Source organism: Myotis nattereri, assembly GCF_964212035.1.
Source record: "Myotis nattereri genome assembly, chromosome: X".
Classification (NCBI taxonomy): Eukaryota; Metazoa; Chordata; class Mammalia; order Chiroptera; family Vespertilionidae; genus Myotis; species Myotis nattereri.
In genome coordinates, this window is record NC_138078.1 from 25,756,375 (window position 1) to 25,775,261 (window position 18,887).

Sequence of the window (18,887 nt, forward strand, 5' to 3'; positions counted from 1 at the left end):
TGAACTTCCACTGGACAGAGAGGCCCTATAGCCTCAGAGGCCAACCCCAGAACACTGCCACCCAAAGGCTGACCCACAAACTGACTCTTTGCTAAACACAAAATAAGGCAGTCTGGGAAACAAATGCAGCTTGCTTTAAAATAAGGACTGTGGTTTACAACACAGAGGAACAGTGTATCGCAGGGAAACTCAACACTCTCCTGAATACCTGGCAGGTCTAAGGTGAGCCACACTGAAGAATAGAAGAACCAAAGGACCTTCACTACTGCAATTTTTTTTTCTTTTTTCACCTTTTAACTAAGAAACCAATTTTTTTTCTTCTTTTTTCTTTTCTTTTGTTTTTTGTTTCTCTTTCTTCTTTTTTCCAATACCTGATTTTACCCTTTTAATTACTACCTTCTTATTTTTAACCAGTATTATTACTGCTACCATTTTACCATTTTTTTTAAAGTGCCATTTTATTTTCTCTTTATTTTATTTTGGGATTAGTGTTCTCCATTCTATTTTCATCGTTATATTATTGGTTGTTTCTAGTTTGCATTCATCTCCAGGGAGCTGTTGCTGGAATTTGTTGGGATTAATGGCTGTTCTATAGGAGTATTCTCCTCAAATAAAATAAGTCTCTTCCCCTCTTCCACTTCATTCTCTCTTTTCGCTCTTTTTTTTTTCTTTTCTTTTCTTTTCTCGCTTTTATTTCCCCCCCTCTTTTTCCCAATTCCATTTTTGCACTCCTTTTTTTGGTCCCTACTTTTCTTTTCTTTTTTCTCTTTTATCTTTTTCTCTTCCTTCTTCCTTATCCCCTAATTCTCTTAATTCAGGTGGTCACCTTTATTTGGGGTTATTAATATCGTGAATATATTTGCGTATAGTGCCTGGTATGTGGTGCCTTGTTGTGTTGTATTTTGTGCCTTTAAATCAATGCAGCAGATCCAAGCAACAGCAACCTCCTGAGCACCAACACCCTCTGCTGAGGAACAGCAGCTGTACGTGAAACCTCGCCCCACCAGCCAGAAGAGCCACCACAGCTGTGAACAGCACCCACCAGAGGAGCTGCTGCCAACTGAAGAGCAGCTGCTACCGCAACCGCCCGAAGAGCAACCACAGACCAAGGAGTCACTGCCACCAAGGGAGCAACCACTGAACGACTCAACGTCTAGATATGTCAGTGAGATCAAACATGGGTAGACAAAGAAACCCCCAATGGAAAGAGAAGGAGGACTCTCCAGAAAAGCAGCTAAGTAATACAGAGGCATGCAACATGACAGAAAAAGAATTCAGAATAAGGGTCCTAGAGTGCATAAACCGGATGGAGGAAAAAATCGACAACCTCTATAAGAAGCTAGAAGAAACAGATGAAAAAATCAACAACTTAAGTAATACCCAAGAAGAAATGAAGAGTGATATAGCTGAAATGAAAAACTCCATTGAAAGTATCAACAGTAGACTAGGACAAGCAGAAGACCGAATTGGTGAATTAGAAGACAAGGAAGAAAAACACACCCAAACTGCAATTGGAGAAAAAAATTAAAAGACTGGAGGAGAACCTAAGGGAGCTTTGGGACAACATGAAATGAAACTACATACGAATAATAGGGGTACCAGAACAACAGAAGGATGAACAAGGATTAGAAAACCTATTAGAAAAAATAATATCAGAAAATTTCCCTGAGGTGGGGAAGAAAAAAGTCACAAAAACCCAGAGAGTCCCAAACAAGGTGAACCCGAAAAGACCCACACCAAGACACATCATAATTACCATGGCAAACGTTCAGGACAAAGAGAGAATCTTACAGGCTGCAAGAGAGAGACGGAAAGTTACATACAAGGGATCTCCCATAGGATTGTCAAATGATTTCTCAACAGAAACACATCAGGCCAGAAAAGAATGGACAGAAATTTACAAAGTGATGCAAAGCAAAGGACTGAATCCAAGAATACTCTATCCAGCAAGGCTATCATTCAAACTTGAAGGGGAAATAAGAAGCTTCACAGACAAAAAAAAAGGCTAAGGGAGTTTATCACCACCAAGCCAGCAATGCAAGGAATGATAAAGGGACTGGTATAAAAAGAAGAAATAAAAAGCTCAGAAAGAAAACAGCCACACAAAAACAGAAATGGCTACAAACAAGTACCTTTCAATAATAACTTTAAACGTAAACGGACTAAATGCTCCAACCAAAAGACATCGAGTGGCTGAATGGATAAAAAAACATGACCCCATACATCTGCTGTTTAGAAGAAACCCACCTCATTAGAAGGGACTCACACAGACTGAAAGTGAAAGGATGGAAAAATATCTTTCAGCAAATGGAAAGGAAAAGGAAGCTGGGGTAGCAATACTTATATCGGACAAAATAGACCTCAAAGTGAAGGCCATAACAAGAGATAAGGAAGGCCACTTCATAATACTAAAGGGATCAATACAACAAGAAGATATAACTCTGGTAAACATATATGCACCCAATGCAGGAGCACCCAAATTCATAAAAAAACTCCTGGAAGATATCAAAGGAGAGATCGACAACAATACAATCATAGTAGGGGACTTTAATACACCACTGACAGCACTGGATAAGTCCTCTAGACAAACAATCAGCAAAGATACAGCAATCCTAAATGACTCACTAGATCAGATGGACTTAATAGACATCTTCAGAACACTCCACCCCAAAGCCAGGGAATATACATTCTACTCAAATGCTCATAAGACATATTCAAAAATAGACCATATATTGGGTCACAAGCAAAGTATCCCCAAATTCAAGAAGATTGAAATAATAAAAAGCATCTTCACAGACCACGATGGCATAATATTAGAAATAAACTACAATAAAAACAACCAAAAATACTCAAACACCTGGAAGCTGAATAGCATGCTATTAAATATTGATTGGGTTACCAATGAGATCAAAGAAGAAATTAAAAACATCCTGGAAACTAATGACAATGAAAACACAACAATCCAAAACCTATGGGACACAATGAAAGCAGTCTTGAGAGGGAAGTTTATAGCTCTACAGGCCTATCTCAAAAAACAAGAAAACATGGTAGTAAATCATCTAACTCTACAACTCAAAGAATTAGAAAGAGAGCAACAAGAAAACCCCAGAGTGAACAGAAGGAAGGAAATAATAAAGATTAGAGCAGAAATAAATGACATAGAGACCAAAAAAACAATACAGAAAATCAATGAAACCAAGAGCTGGTTCTTTGAAAGGATAAACAAGATTGACAAACCTCTAGCCAGACTCACCAAGAAGCAAAGAGAGAGGACCCAAATAAACAAAATCAGAAACGATAGAGGCGAAATAACAACAGACCCCACAGAAATACAAATGATCATTAAAAAATACTATGGACAGCTCTACTCCAACAAACTAGACAACCTGGAGGAAATGGACAAATTCCTAGAAAAATACAACATTCCAAAACTCAATCAGGAAGAATCTAAAAATCTCAACAGGCCAATAACTATGGAAGAAATTGAAGCAGTCATCAAAAAGCTTCCATCAAACAAAAGCCCAGGACCAGACGGCTTCACAGGGGAGTTTTACCAAACATTCAAGGAAGAACTAAAACCTATCCTCCTCAGACTACTACAAAAAATTCAAGAGGAAGGAACACTTCCAAGCTCATTCTATGAAGCCAGCATCACCCTAATACCAAAACCAGGTAAAGACAACACAATGAAAGAGAACTACAGGCCAATATCCCTCATGAACATAGATGCCAAAATCCTCAACAAAATCTTAGCAAATCGGATCCAGCAGTACATCAGAAAGATCATACACCATGACCAAGTAGGATTTATCCCAGGGATGCAAGGATGGTACAATATCCGCAAATCAATAAACGTGATACATCACATAAACAAACTGAAAGAAAAAAACCACATGGTCATATCAATTGATGCAGAAAAAGCATTTGACAAAATTCAACACCCATTTTTGATAAAAACTCTCAGCAAGGTGGGAGTAGAAGGATCATACCTCAACATAATAAAAGCCATATATGACAGGCCCACAGCCAACATCATACTCAATGGACAAAAACTTACACCATTTCCCCTAAGAACAGGAACAAGACAGGGATGCCCCCTCTCACCACTCCTGTTCAACATAGTACTGGAAGTGTTAGCCATTGCAATTCGGCAAGAAGAAGAAATAAAAGGCATCCAAATTGGAAAAGAGGAAGTAAAACTGTCCTTATTTGCAGACGACATGATATTATACATACAAAACCCCAGAGACTCCATCCAAAAGCTACTAGACTTAATACATGAATTTGGCAATGTAGCAGGATACAAAATTAACCCCAAGAAATCGGAGGCATTTCTATACACCAGTAGTGAACTTTCAGAAAGCGAGATTATAAAAGCAATCCCGTTTACCATTGCACCAAAAAAATTAAGCTACCTAGGAATCAACTTAACTAAAGAGGTAAAAGACCTCTACTCAGAAAACTACAGGACGTTGAAAAAAGATATAGAGGAAGACATAAACAGATGGAAGAACATACCGTGTTCCTGGATTGGTAGAATCAACATCATTAAAATGTCCATACTACCCAAAGCAATCTATAAATTCAACGCACTTCCCATTAAAATACCAACGGCATACTTCAGAGATCTAGAACGAACTCTCCAAAAATTCATCTGGAATAAAAAAAGACCCCGAATAGCTGCAGCAATCCTGAAAAAGAACAAAGTAGGTGGGATCTCAATACCAGATATCAAGTTGTATTACAAAGCCACTGTTCTCAAAACTGCCTGGTACTGGCACAAGAATAGGCATATAGATCAATGGAATAGAATAGAGAGCCCAGAAATCGGCCCGAACCAATATGCTGAATTAATATTTGACAAAGGAGGCAAGAACATACAATGGAGCCAAGATAGTCTCTTCAATAAATGGTGTTGGGAAAATTGGACAGATATATGCAAGAAAATGAAACTAGACCACCAACTTACACCATACACAAAAATAAACTCAAAATGGATAAAGGACTTAAATGTACGACAGGAAACCATAAAAATTCTAGAAGAATCCAAAGGCAACAAAATCTCAGACATATGCCAAAGCAATTTCTTCACTGACACAGCTCCTAGGGCACTTGAAACTAAAGAGAAAATAAACAAATGGGACTTCATCAAAATAAAAAGCTTCTGCACAGCAAAAGAAACCATCAACAAAACAACAAGAAAACCCACTGTGTGGGAAAACATATTTGCCAATGTCATATCTGATAAGGGCCTAATCTCCAAAATTTATAGGGAACTCATACAACTCAACAAAAGGAAGATAAACAATCCAATCAAAAAGTGGGCAAAGGACCTAAATAGACACCTTTCAAAAGAGGACATTCAGAAAGCCAAGAGACATATGAAAACATGCTCAAAGTCACTAATCATCCGAGAGATGCAAATCAAAACAATAATGAGGTATCATCTCACACCTGTCAGACTGGCTATCATCAACAAATCAACAAACGACAAGTGCTGGAGAGGATGTGGAGAAAAAGGAACACTTGTGCACTGCTGGTGGGAATGCAGACTGGTGCAGCCACTATGGAAGACAGTATGGAGTTTCCTCAAAATCTTCAAATGGAACTCCCATTTGACCCTGTGATCCCACTTCTAGGAGTATATCCCAAGAAACCAGAAACACCAATCAGAAAGGATATATGCACCCCTATGTTCATAGCAGCACAATTCACCATAGCTAAGATCTGGAAACAGCCTAAGTGCCCATCAGTAGATGAATGGATTAGAAAACTGTGGTACATCTACACGATGGAATAGTATGCTGCTCTAAAAAGGAAGGAACTCTTACCATTTGCAACGGCATGGATGGAACTGGAGGGCATTATGCTAAGTGAAATAAGCCAGTCAATGAAGGAAAAATACCACATGATCTCACTCATTCATGGATAATAGAGACCATTATAAACTTTTGAACAATAATAGATACAGAGGCAGAGCTGCCTCAAACAGATTGTCAACTGCAGCGGGAAGGCCGGGGAGGGTTGGGGGCAGGAGGTAGGAGGGTAAGAGATCAACTAAAGGACTTGTATGCATGCATATAAGCATAACCAGTGGACATAAGACATTGGGGGATAGGGGAGGCTAGGGGACTGTCTAGGGCAGGCGGATAAAATGGACACATATGTAATACCCTTTGTAATACCTTAAGCAATAAATTAAAAAAAAAGAAAGAAAGAAAATATGACCCACGGCTTCGGTAGCGATGGCTTCTCTAGCTGGGTCTGAGCCTCACCAGCCCCTCCTCCAGGAGACTGTTGCCGTGGGCCAGCCACTGCTCCACTGTATCCATGTGCGACCGAAAAGCGGTGATCAAAAATGTCAATATGTCGGAGGAGATGCAACATGACTCCATGGAATGTGCTACTCAGGCGTTGGAGAAATATAACATAGAAAAGGACATTGCGGCCCATATTAAGAAGGAGTTTGACAAGAAGTATAACCCCACCTGGCACTGCATCATGGGGAGGAACTTCGGTAGTTACGTGACACATGAAACCAAATACTTCATCTACTTCTACCTGGGCCAAGTGGCCATTCTTCTGTTCAAATCAGTGATCCATCCAAAAATAAGGATTGCAGCCTAAATTCCAAATACCAGAGTCAGAAATCTTCAGCCTTGCCTAAAGGAACACCTTGATCTTGAACCTTTATTGTGTTGTTTTATACAGGGTATTCCCTGTACTCATTTGTTGTGATTATAAAACAATTAGCAAAGAAGCTTACATTTGTATTTATTTTCTATTCCATACCTCTCTGCCCCATGTTTTTTTCTCCTCAAAATCCATTCCTTTCCCAAAATAAAATTTGTTGGAGAAAAAAAGAAAAGAAAATATGACCCATATATGCTGTCTACAAGAGACCCACCTCATAACAAAAGACTCACACAGGATGACAATGAAAGAATGGGAAAAAACTTTTCTATGCAAATGGAAATGAGAAAAAAATCTGGGCTAGCAATACTCATATATGGCAAATAGATTTCAAAATGAAGGCCATCATGAGAGACAATAAAGGCCACTACATAATACCAAAGGGATCAAAACAACAAGAAGATTTAACCCTGGTAAACATATGCATCCAACATAGGATCACCTAAATATATAAAAAAACTTCTGGAGTACTTTAAGGGAGAGATCAACAGCAATATAGTCATAGTATGGGGCTTTAACACCACATTGGCTTCACTGGATAGATGTTCCAGACCAAAAAAAAAAAAAAAATCAACAACAAAAGAGTGACTCTAAATGGCACACTTAATTTAATTGATATTTACAGAACATTTCACCCCAAAGCTGCAGAATATAGATTGCTCTATTGTCCACATGGGACATTTTCAAAGGCAGACCACATGTTAGGACCCAAAAGAAGTCGCTACAAGTTTAAGAAGATTGAAACTGCATCAATCATCTTCTTGGTTCACAATGGCATGAAATTAGATATCAATTACACTAAAAATACCATTAAAACATTAAGAAAATGGGGGCTACTTAGCATGTTTTAGAAAATTAATGGTTACTAATGAGATCAATAAAGAAATAATAATAAAAAAAAACTTCTAGAAACAAATGAAAATGAACACACTACAAGCCCAAATCAATGGGACACAGTAAAAGCAGTATTCAGAGGGAAGGTAATAGCACTAGAGGCCTACCTCAAAAAAAGGAACAAATTTTAATGTTATCTAACCATACAACTTAAAATCTTAGAAAGAAACAATAAGAAAAGTTCAGAGTAAGTAGAAGGAAGGAAATAATAAATAATAGAGTGGAAATATATGACATAGAGACTATAATACAATACATAAGTTTAATGAAACCAAGGGCTAGTTCTTTGAAACAATAAGCAAGATTAATGAAACTTTAACCACACTCATCAAGAAACAAAGAGAAAGAGTGCAAATAAATAAAATTAGAAACAAAAGAGGTAAAGTAACAACTGACACCACATAAATACAAAGGATTATAAGAAAATACTATGAACAGCTTTATGCCCACAAATTGGATAATCTGGGTGAATTGGACAAATTCCTAGAAAAATACAATCTTCTAAAACTGAATCAGAAAGAGTCAGATAACACGAAAAGGACAAAAACCACTGATGAGATTGAAACCATAATAAAAACAATAATAAAAAAAAACTCCTGGTAAATAAAATCCCTGGTTTAGGTGGCTTCACAGGAGAGTTTTATCAAATATTCAAAGAAGAAGTAATACCTATCCTCCTCAGACTATTCCAAAAACTCCAAGAGGAAGGAACACTGTCAAGCTCTTTACAGGAGGCCAACATTATCCTAATTCCAAAACCAGATAAAGACACTACAAAGAGAGAGAATTACAAGTCAATATCCCTGATGAACATAGATGTTAAAAACCTCAATAAAATATTAGAAAATAGGATGCAGCAATATATTAAAAGGATCATACACCATGACCAAGTGGGATTGATTCCAGAGACACAAGACTTGTACAATATTCACAAATCAATAAATGTGATACATCAAAAAAACAAATTGAAAGTAAAAAATCACATGATCATATGATTACATGCAGAAAAAGCATTATACAAAATCCAACACCCTTTTTAAATAAAAACTCTCAGCAAAGTGAGAATAGAGGGACCGCAACATAATAAAGGCCATGTATGATAAAACTATAGACAACATACTCAATGGGCAAAAACTAAAACCATTTCCCCTAATAACATGAATAAGACAATGATGCCTGCTTTCACTACTCTTATTCAACATAGTACTGGAATCACAGAGATCAGACAAGAAGAAAACACAAAAGGCATCTAGATTGAAAGGAGGAAGTAAATCTGTCATTATTCTCAGATGGCATGATATTGTGTGTAGAAAACTATAAAAACTCCATCACAAAACTATGAGGTTTAATAAATGAATTCAGCAATGTTGCAGGATACAAATTAACATCAATGGCAGTTTTATACACCAATAATGAACTCTCAGAAAGAGAAACAAAAAAAGTCTCATTTTCTATTGCAACCCAAAATTAAGATACTTAAGAATAAACTTAACCAAGGAGGTTAAAGACTTAAAGATCTGTACTCGGAAAACTATAGAGCATTGAAAAAAGTGACAGAAGATATAAACAAGAGGAAGAATATGCCATGTTCATGGACTGGTAGAATTAGCATGATTAAAATGTCTCCCCCCAAAGCAATTAATCAAAATTCCTATTAAAACACCAATGGGATATTTCACAGATCTAGATAAAACTCTCCAAAAATTTATACGGAATCACAAAAGACCCTGAACAGCCACAGCAATCCTGAGAAAGAAGTACAAAGTGGGAGAGATCACAATATCAGATATCAAGTTATACTACAAGCCACTGTAATCAAAACAGTCTGGTACTAGCACAAGAACAGGCATATAGATCATTGGAACAATACAGAGAACCCATATATCAACCCAAGCCATTACATTCACTTAATATTTAACAAAGTAGGCAAAAGCACATAATTGAGTAAAGACAGTCTCTTTTAAAAATAGCATTAGGAAAATTGGACAGGTACATGCAAAAAATGAAACTAGACCACCAAATTATGCCTTACACAGGAATAAACTCAAAATGGATAAAAGACTTAAATGTAAGCTGTGAAACCATAAAACTACTAGAAAAAAAGCATAGCCAGCAAAATCTCAGACATCTCTTATAGCAATATGTTTGCCAATACATCTCCTAGCAGTGTTCAGCAAACTCATCAGTCAACAGAACAAAATATCAACAGTACTTCTTCAAAATAGACTCACCCAGGCCGAAAACGGACTTCTGAGCATGGGCCACGAAGTTTCAATCGCACTGTACGCGCACCCGCACGTGGTATTTTGTGGAAGAGCCACACTCAAGGGGCCAAAGAGCCACATGTGGCTCGCGAGCCGCAGTTTGCCGACCACGGTGACCTAGGGCAAGGGAAACAAAGGAGAAAATAAATAAATGGGACTACATCAAAATAAAAAGCTTCTGCACATCAGAAACCATAAACAAAATGAAAATGGATCCTTCTGTATGGGAGAACATATTTGCCAATGATACATATGATAAAGGTTCATTTTCAAAATATATAAGAATCTCATACAACTTAACAAAATTAAGACAATCCAATTAAAAAATGGGCAAAGGACCTAAACAGACACTTCTCCAAAGTTGACCAAGAGACATGAAAAAAATGTTTAAAGACACTAATCACCAGAGAGATGCAAATTAAAATAATAATGAGTGATCACCTCACACTATCAGAATGGCTATCATCAACAAATTAACAAACAACAAGTGTTGGTGAGGATGTGGAGAAGAGGGAACCATAATACACTGCTGGTGGGAATGTAGACTGGTGAAGCCACTATGGAAAACAGTATGGAGCTTCCTCAAAAAATTAAAAATGGAACTGCCATTTGACCTACTGCTCCCACTTCTAGAATATATCCTAAGAAACACGAAGCAACAGTCAGAAAGAATATATGCACTCCTATGTTCATAGCAGTGTTATTTATAATCGCTAAGATCTGGAAATAACCCAAGTGCCCATCAGTAGATGAGAGTGGATAAAAAAGCTGTGGTACATTTATACCATGGAATACTATGCATCTGTGAAAAAGAAGAATCTCCTAGTCTTTGAGACAACATGGATTGGCCTGGAGAGTTTATGATGAGCAAAGTAAATCAACCAGAGAAAGATAAGTACCACATGATATCACTCATATATGGAATCTAATAAACAGAATAAAATGATGAACAAAATAGATCCGGAGACATAGAAGAAACCCCTGGACACAGACAATAGTGTAGTAAAGGCATGGAGGAAAGCAGGGTGTAGGGGGGAAAGTCAATTGGGTACAAAAAGGGAACATCTGTATTACTTTCAAAAATAAAGATACATCTTAAAAATTAAAAGTAAATAATGAAAAGAATCAGAAAATTATTTTAAAATATTATTCTTAATGGTTAATATAGCTTTTCAATAAAATATAATGAGTGGGAATTTCAGCTTTTACCATTTAAATATTATTATTCACATATTTAAAAATTTATCTTTATATGCATCTTTGATTATAACCTTAGGAAACTTATCTTTCTAGCTACTTACATAATCAATTTATATAGAGAATCTGCTATCTATCAGGTATTGTGGCATAAGGCCTGGGAATGCAATATGAAGTGAAAAAAGCCATAGTCTTCATATTCAGTGGTAGAGAAAGAAGTATAGACACTAAACTGGCATTATATTAATAAAAATAGGATTTCATTGAGAAAAACTGTGTGAAGAAATCAACAGAGTGCTATGATAGAATATCATGTAGATGGGAAGCGTGGAAACCAGCTGGGATAGGAAATTCTTCCTATCTTAGGTTGTGGCAAATATGCTGAGATACAAAGCACAGGAAAGAGCCAGACAAGCAGAATAGGAAAGGGGCAAAAGCTGAGTAAGGATGTGTTTTCAGGGATAGTCTATCCTTGGCCTAAACCATAGGAGAAGGGCTCTGGAACATAAACCATACTGTAGAGCTCTCCCTTCCATGAGGTAAGGGGCTGACCACTTGTACCTGTATAACAGTGTATTACTCATTCATTGGCTGAGAGCTGCATTGCAACCATGGGAGAGATGAAATTTCTCAGGCAAGACATCTTCTGTCAGCCAAGACTGATTTTTCAAAGAAAGGAGGCACAGTCACAGGAACCAATGAATGGATGCTCAGGCAATCACATTTATATAGGTCGAAGGTAAAAGAGAATTCAAGGCCTTCTAGGAACAAAAATAATGCTAAATTTTGTAGTTACTATCATTTTATAAGAAGCAAAGCTAAATTTAGTGGGATAAAACAACCACCATTTTATTATATTCATGAGAGGCCCAGTGCATGAAATTTGTGCACAGGTAGGGTCCCTAGAGGTTGCTGGCTGCCGGCTGCCGACAGGGACCTCCCTTCCCGTAGTTGGCCGGCCAGTTCTGCCCCCTGGTCGAACTCCTGGTTGAGGGGACAATTTGCATATTAGGCTTTTATTATATAGGATGGATTTTATGGGTAAGGGATTTAGACTGGGCAGAAAAGATGTGATTTATCTGGGGCCTTAGCAGGAAAGAAACAAATGAGTTAGAAGTGATTCAACTGACTGAGCTGAAATTATCTGGGCCTTTTTTACTTACATATCTGAGAAGGAAAATCCTGGGAAAGCCTTCAGAGAGCAAACATTCCAAGCTTCATAACCTTCTCTATTCTAGCCTCATTGGTCACCCTGCATTACTGCTGTTATACCTTAGTGATTGAAGAAATCAGAGGCACACCCAAATTTAAGGGGAGTGGACATAGGTCCCTCCTTCAGTAAGAGGAGAGTCAAAAACAGTTGGCCTTTTTTTAAAAAGCTTCTCCACAATGAGCAAGGGGAGAGTGTTATAAGATTATTTTAGAGAGGCAGGCAGAAAACCAAGTGGTGGGAGAATACTGAAAATTTAAAATTCCATTTTGAAATTGTTAAATTCAGATGCATAGAAATACTATAGTAGAGATATAAAGTATGCAGTTGGATGTGTGTGACTAGAGCTCAAAAGAAAGGTCTAATCTAGATATATGAGTAACTAATTATATATAGATGATTAAAAATGTAATTACTTGTTAAGAAGATATCAATATTCTTAGAGTCACTCAATGTGTATTAACTTTGTTTCTTTCCAGAAATGTGATATAATTTTATGTCCTCACAAGAATAATGGCAGAATGCCATATGCACATGTCTTGATCTTACTTTGGTTCAGGGTAAACATTCACAGTCCTTAAGGTCAGTCAGCCTGGGATTGTTGTTAAACAGTCAGTCCCCTTTTTCAATATTCAAACATAGCTTTCTAGGTCACTATACGAATTCCTAAATACCTTTTCTAATATTGTTCCCATAATATAGCAGCATAGCTAACTGTATTGAGTTTCAGATGTCTGATAGCTTATAGCTTCCTAAATTTCATATAAAAACTAAATCTTATTTTGCAGTAAATCTCAATATAAAGTCTCAAATAAAACAACAATTACTTAAGGAACTAGAGAATGAAAGGGTATTGAAAAGCCATCATGAGATAAATATCATAGAAGGATAAGCACCAATGGCAACACTAATTATTATTTTTTTAAAATATGTTTTATTGATTTTTTACAGAGAGGAAGGGAGAGAGATAGTTAGAAACATCGATGAGAGAGAAACATCGATCAGCTGCCTCCTGCACATCTCCCACTGGGGATGTGCCCGCAACCCAGGTACATGCCCTTGACCAGAATCGAACCTGGGACCTTTCAGTCCGCAGGCCGACGCTCTATCCACTGAGCCAAACCAGTTTAGGCAACACTAATTATTTAAGGACTTAAAAATTTACTTGTGAGCTGAAGAAATATTCTATATACAAAGCAAATGGACCTTACAAATGATCTTATAGATCCATAGTTATTATGACTGGTTTTGGCCCCAGGGTACATACATATTGTCAGGAAGTCTTTTAGCTTGTTGCAACTCTGTGGGGGATGGCTTCTACTGTCATTTAGTAGATGGAGGCCAGGAATGCTGCTGAACATTCTCCATTGCACAGGATAATCCCCCCATGATGAAAAATTTTCCAGTCCAAAGTATCAATATTCTGAGGTTTAAAAAACCTGCTTTGTATGACTCTGTAGTCCAAACTTCTCTGTGTGGATGACCCTGAGTGTCCCATGTGTCTTCCCTATAAATTGTTTATGATTGTTGATCCAAGATGAGAGGGCAAATAGAAAGGGGAACATTGGGAGTCATCAACTTCAAATTAGCAATATACCAAGGTAGCTAGAAACTCATAGAACTCATGAGGAAAGGCCGATTTTGTAATGTGAAATTGAGACAGAGTCCTTAATGGTCAGGAATTAGAAGTGGTGCTTGAAGAAAACTATTATAGGAATATGCAATAAAGCATCAGATCAGAAGAGATAAGAGGACAAGGATAATGAATCACTGTAATGGTGAATGAAATTAAAAGAGGCTTCTGAGAGGGGAAGGACAGCACTGATGCATTAAGTATTAGGTATAAATTGGAACAAATAAAAGATAAGACTCCAGCTGGGTATTGTAGCATGTCTTTGTATAAAACTGCTTCTTTGCTTTAGCATTTGAAAAAGGATATTATTTGTTAATCTTCTTTTAGATAATGTAAAGAATTTGTTTTAAAAAATCAACATTGGACAGTGTTTTGGAGACAGTTGCATAATTCTCAAATTAAAGGAAGGCACTCTTGGGCTTCACTGCAATTTTTCAATTTGTCTCAATATATTTGCATTGATAAATAAACACATATATTCCATTCCTCTGTGCTAACCAAGGCAATAGGAGTAATATGAATCTCACAACTAGGGAAATACTTGAGAAATATGCATCAACATGACTGAAACACATGCTGTATTATGTAAATGCTAAAAAATCATTTGTAATTTAAACTAGACCTGATACCAGAAAGAGAAATGGCAAACTCATTGGTTTTGGATTCTGATCATAGCAATGATTTTACTGTGCTAAAAATCCTGAAGAATTGGTAACATAGGCATGAGATAATCAAAATACCAACGAAAAGAATCAGAAAGCTTATTGGGTCATTATTTAAGCACTAGAGGCCCAGTGTACAAAATTCGTGCATGTGTAGGGTCCCTAGGCCTGGCCGATGATCAGGGCCAATCAGGGCCTTCCAGCTGCTGGCCAAGGCCTTCCTTCGTTCTTCACTGCCTCCTGGTGGTCAGCATATGTCATAGCGAGAGATCGAATTTCCAGTCTCCCAGTTGAACTCTCAAGGGACACTTTGCATATTAGCCTTGTATATATATAGATACCATCATATTCTGAAAAATCAAATGATAGCTCAGCTAGTGATAAACTTTCCAATGTTGTAAATTTTTCTTTAAATAAATATGGTTTCATTTTAAGATTTGGGCAGGAGTAGTAGTTATCTTATGAGCTTAGAAATATGTACTTTGTGGTTAATGCATATGTAGTCTCTGTAAGAATATGTAATTTTTCTAACATCAAAATTCTCTTAAATAAAAATAATCAAATGATCTATCATATACAGCTATAAAAATGTGGAAATAATAAAACTAAGGGTCCACCAAAACTACTTGTACACTGCATGCTCATTGCATGTTATTAAAAAAGTTACATTTCTAACTCTGACTACCATTTTCTGCAGTCCTACATGTCTCTAATGGAGGTTAAATTGCTCAACTTGATTATCTTATTATCCCTTGAATTCAAATTATCTAAAATCTAGCTCTTAATAGAAATAAGCTCATTTTATTCTGACAGGTAGATATATACATAGATGAATGATACATGCATACATACATACATACATATATACATATATTATTTATATTATTGGCTCCATCATTACGTGGTTTACAGGATTGAAATCAAAAAATCCTTCTTTGGCTTCTCTTACATGTAAAAACATTTTATAAATTTAAAAACTATAAATATAATACATTTTACAAAATGACTTGGGCCTTGTCAGTTTTTCTTAAATGTCTCTTGAATTTATTGTTTTTGCTCCATTTTCTCTGACTCTAACCAAAGGCTATATAACCTTTTAGCCTAAGTTAATACAAACTCTCATTTGGTTTTCCTGCATCCAGCCTTCTCTAAGCCATTTTATCTTGCACATCATTAAAATATAATCCCCTGATGGAATGCATACTGATGCAGCCATTATGGGAAACAGTATGGAGGATCCTCAAAAAATTAAAAATAGAACTACCTTATGAGCCAATCATTCTACTTCTGCATATATATCCAAATCCACTAATTCAAAATAATATATACACCCCTATGTTTATTTCAGTGTTATCTTCAATAGACAAGATATGAAAGCAACTAAAGTGCCTATCAATAGATGAGTGAATAAAAATGCTGTGGTACATTTACACAATGGAATACTACTCAGCCATAAAAGTATGAAATCTTGCCGTTAGGGACAGCATGGATTGATCTAGATCAGTGATGGCGAACCTATGACATGCATGTCAGAGGTGACACGTGAACTCATTTCTTTGGTTGATTTTTCTTTTTTAAATGGCATTTAAATATATAAAATAAATATCAAAAATATAAGTGTTTTACTATGGTTGCAAATATCAAAAAATTTCTATATGTGACATAGCACCAGAATTAAGTTAGGGTTTTTCAAAATGCTGACACACCGAGCTCAAAAGGTTCGCCATCACTGATCTAGATGGTATTATGATGAGAGAAATAAATCAGAAAAAAACAAATACCATAAGATTTCACTTACATGTGGAATTCAAAGAACAAAATTAACAAACAAAATAGAAACGGATTCATAGATAAAGAGAACAGATTTATGGTTGCCAGAGAGGAGGGCAGTTGGGGGACTGGGAGAAAAAGATGAAGGGATTGAGTAATACAGATTGGTAGTTACAAAATAGTCACAGGGATGTAAAGTACAACATATGAAATATAGTCAGTAATATTGTAATAACTATGTATGGTGCCAGGTGGATACTGAAACTATGGGGGGGGACACTGTAAAGTATATGATTGTCTAACCACTATGCTGTATACCTGAAACCTAAACAAAATAATATTGAATGTAAACTGTAATTGAAAAAAAAAAAGAATCCTGCTGAAACACCTACAGAACAGCTGAAAATTCTTAACTTGATGTTTTCAAAAGCCCTCCTTAGGTTTGGCCTTTATATATCTTTCCAGCCTCATCTCCTATTATAATCTTCCAAGAAGTTTGCTGTGAATTAACTTTTCTCCTAAGGAATCTCCCAAAGACACCATTGTTCATTTTCATGGTCCTCCTAAAATGACCTTTTTCCTGTCTACATACACAAATGTTACCCATCCTTGAAAGCCTTGCCAATGTCTACTTCTTCTTTAAGCCAACTCAAATAGTAACATGTTACCAGTCAGAAGGCAGGTAATATTCACAAAAAATTTAGTCAACTTAATTAATTGTTTAAATTTATGAAGATGTCATGAAAATTGACAAAAATATGTAACTGAAGAAGAGTTGGTGATGGAATTAATATTTTAAATGAATATGGTTAACCAATAAGTAGTCCGGAACACTATAATACATACCACACATGCATATTTAATAAAAGAATACCAGAAAGTTATATATTACTAGAAGCCCAGTGAACAAAATTCGTGCACTGGGGGGGGGGGTCCCCTGAGCCTGGCCTGAGCCCTCTTGCAGTTCTGGAGCCCTCGGGGGATTGGGCCTAAGCTGGCAATTGGACATCCCTCTCACAGTCTGGGATCCCTCTCGTGGTCTGGAACCCCTTGCTCCTTATCACCCGCCTGCTCACTGCTCCATACCACTCAGCTCGCTGCTCCTTAGTGCTGCTGCTCCTCAGTGCTTCTGGCTGAGCAGTGTTCCCCCTGTGGGAGCACACTGAACACCAGGTGGTAGCTCTTGCTTTGAGTACACATCATAGTGACAAGTCATTCCACCAGTGGTTCTGTAGTTCAGTCAATTTGCATATTAGGGTTTTATTATATAGGATAGTTCAATGTATGTTGCAAGCAGAATGCTATACTGATCAGGGCAAATGCTTAACTTGTCATCAAAGACATTGAAAACTGCCAAATGTAGCAAAAGGAAAATGGCAAGTTATCTAATGAAGCAGAAGAAGACTTACATGTGAGGGGTTTATAAAGAAAATACTACATTCATTTAATTATTCAGTTCAGAGTTAGATTTTTGCCATAACTTCAGTTGTGAAACAATCCTACTTTACCAGTTAATCCTTCCCATCTCATATTTCTCAAATATTTACCATAGGCCAATGTTAGCTTTATTGGTTAGAGGAATAGCAAAATGAAGGGATTTTTAGATTTTATGGAGTCAATATTTAGTTTTAATGAAAGAAAGGGGAACAAGGTAAACAATATTTTCCCAAACTCTCCACTAATTAATGAAAATATTTATGCATATGGGCCCACATTAACCCCAGTCCAAATTTCTTCTATTAGGTAGACATGAAATATCCTGAATGTCAAAATTTATGGAGAAAGGGATAGGATGTTGTAATATTACTGTATAATTCTTTGTCTCAAAAATATCCCTGAGTCAATATTTGGGGAACCATTTATCCTGCCTGCATCCAACATTCCCATGGTAAATAAATTTTAATTGTGTTCAGTCACCTAATATTGTGTTGTTGACTTTTTACAGCTACCTGATTTATTACAGCAGGGATATAGATAGTGTCAGGCAATTGGGTCTTTATCTCATGTTTCCAGAAACTCCTGACCACCACCAGAGCATCATGCATAAAGTTATCAATTACTCATTCCCTGGACCTGAGAAATGCGGCATTCTAGGAGAAAAGTGTGTGGCATCATAGATAGGGATGAAGAATTCACACCTGAATGAATACACTTTCATTCAGAGAAGCAGAATCATGAACACACTTTCACCTACACTACATCAGCATTAATTCATATTACACATAGGACAGTGATGACAGCCGTGGATGCCTTGGTTGATCAAACCCAGCTGCATAAAAATAAGATCACACAGTTATTGAGCTATGCAAGATACCATGCAATTTTTAAATTATCTCATCCAATCTTCCCAAATATAACTAATATATATATGTTGTTTTTGTTTCTTCCCCAAAGCAAAAATGTAACTTACTAAGATAATAAAACTGTAAAGATACAATGTTGGAATTTGAATCTGAGTGTCTGGACACTAAAAGCTATGCCCTTAACTACTTTTCAATAATACCTCCTCCAATAAAACATATATGCAGGTGGAAATATTTGATGGCGACATCCTACTGATCCAT

General features: G+C 36.7%; 1 protein-coding gene across 1 annotated transcript; it reads left to right on the forward strand.

Moving 5' to 3' along the window:
• Positions 1-6,330: 6,330 nt before the first annotated feature.
• Positions 6,331-6,627, forward strand: LOC308511544 (dynein light chain 1, cytoplasmic-like; the record flags this gene model as incomplete). Its single annotated transcript, XM_081081565.1, has 1 exon — positions 6,331-6,627. One exon carries the CDS (start codon positions 6,331-6,333, stop codon positions 6,625-6,627), a length of 297 nt encoding a protein of 98 aa, XP_080937691.1.
• Positions 6,628-18,887: the final 12,260 nt, after the last annotated feature.